The sequence below is a fragment of the Pteropus alecto genome, unplaced genomic scaffold, assembly GCF_000325575.1.
Source record: "Pteropus alecto unplaced genomic scaffold, ASM32557v1 scaffold61, whole genome shotgun sequence".
In the NCBI taxonomy this organism is placed as follows: Eukaryota; Metazoa; Chordata; class Mammalia; order Chiroptera; family Pteropodidae; genus Pteropus; species Pteropus alecto.
The window spans coordinates 1,390,694-1,392,569 of NW_006434835.1; the positions used below are offsets into that span (position 1 = coordinate 1,390,694).

Genomic DNA, 1,876 nt, shown 5'->3' on the forward strand with positions numbered 1-1,876 from the left:
CCCGCACCTCCCGATGGCGTCTGCGGCGTGGGCCGGGGCCGGGCCCCGGGGGCGCCGACCTGCTTCGCCTAGAGCGTCCCGTGTTTGCAGGAGAACGCCATGTTCAGTTCGAGCGCGAAAATCGTGAAGCCCAATGGCGAGAAGCCGGACGAGTTCGAGTCCGGCATCTCTCAGGTAAGAGGTGGTGGGGCAGGTTCGGGTCCCTGTCGCGTGTCCCCCGTCGCGTGTCCCGGGCTGGGGGGGAGGTCCCGGGAGGCGTGCCGGGGGCGAGGGCGCGTGGGCACCGCGTTGAGCCGGGGTCCCGTCCGCGGGCCCGGCTGGACGCTGAGCGCCGGCCCCTGTGCCTTCGTCCTAGGCGCTGTTGGAGCTGGAGATGAACTCGGACCTCAAGGCCCAGCTCCGGGAGCTGAATATAACAGCCGCCAAGGTGAGCGCGGCCCCCGTACGGAGGAGGTCTGCAGCGTGTGCTCCTGACGCCGCGTGGATGTCGCGGGAACCTGCAGCCCGGTTCTTTAACGAACTTCGGAGGCGACTGCGCAGTGCAGTGACAGGCCATGCCTGCCCCGGAGCTGGGGGTGCAGTTAGAGGATGTGGAGATGGGGGAACACGTGTGTGTGAGTGTGTGTGCGCGCGCGCAGCGGTCCCCTTTCGAGTTGTAAACACATGAGGTGCCATGGAGACCCCTGCGGTGGAGGCGTCAGTAAACTTGGAACTGAAGCAGGCAGGGGTACAGAAGTGGAAGGAGCCCCCCAGAGGTCGTCTGGTGGGACTGGAGAGCCGGGCCCAGTCTCTGTCCATCCTGTTCTTGGAATAAGAAAGTGTGGACAGAGCTATTCACCACAAACTGGTCCCTGTCAACTAAAACGTACTTGTTTCAAAAATGAATGCATCTCAGGACACTTGGGATCAGCAGACTTCTTTGCTTCTAATTTGACTGCATCGTTTACTTTTTTACTTGCTATTATCTCTTGAGTACAAATTATTAGAAATTAATTTTTTCGAATACATGTTTAACTTAGAAGCTCCAGTATATTTGGACAATTTCAGAGTGTGTGAAGAGGCCTGTGCAGAGACAAGCAGCCTCATTTTTGGTAGCAAACAATTTACATTTACTTCATGTAGTAGAATGTCACCCATGCATGCCTGGGCATCGACCGGTTCACAGACTGAATGTGTCATGTGTTGTTTGTGAGGCATGAGAGAGACTGGCCGTCGTGCGTGGCCGTGAAATGTGAACTAGAAAGTGGTTTTAAAAAGTTCATGAATCAGGCAACAGTATATGGCAGTCTGTCGAACGTTACTATTCGATACTGTATCTGAGTTGGAAAAATGGGGATCATAAACTTAAAACAGTGTGGGTTTTTTTTCCTTTAGGAAATTGAAGTTGGCGGTGGTCGGAAAGCTATCATAATCTTTGTTCCTGTTCCTCAACTGAAGTCTTTCCAGAAGATCCAGGTCCGGCTAGTGCGCGAACTGGAGAAAAAGTTCAGCGGCAAGCACGTCGTCTTCATTGCCCAGGTGCGCACCGCACTGCCGGAGGCCTTGCTTTGTGGGCGTTGTTTAAGTCGCTCGTGTTTGGGCCATGTTGCTGCTTAGGGTAATTGAGCTGAGCCTTCCGCGGTTATGGAGAAGCCGTGTCGGGTGGTCATCCGGTAGGAAAGTCCCACTTGCAGTGGGTCGGAAAGATAAACTGCACTTTGGAGTTAAAATGGCTCTCCACACGGCATAATAGTGGGTTGCTGCAGGACAGGATCAGCAGACTAAGACTCGGGTTGGTCCGAGCTAGGATTTTTCTGCGCGATAGAATGACCTGCCTGAAGTCATCCTGCTCAGGTAAGCGATGAAATTTTGGGAGGAAGAGATGCTAAGGAAGGGT

At 54.5% G+C, this 1,876-nt stretch overlaps 1 protein-coding gene across 1 annotated transcript in view; it reads left to right on the forward strand.

The window, feature by feature from the left end:
- The first annotated feature begins 12 nt into the window (after positions 1-12).
- RPS7 (ribosomal protein S7) overlaps positions 13-1,876 on the forward strand; it is a 5,580-nt gene continuing 3,716 nt past the window's right edge. The window contains exons 1-3 of the mRNA XM_006910214.3: positions 13-174; positions 356-427; positions 1,375-1,518. Of these exons, the coding sequence (XP_006910276.1) occupies positions 100-174; positions 356-427; positions 1,375-1,518 (291 nt within the window). The 5' untranslated portion in view covers positions 13-99. The remainder of the gene's footprint in view (positions 175-355; positions 428-1,374; positions 1,519-1,876) is intronic.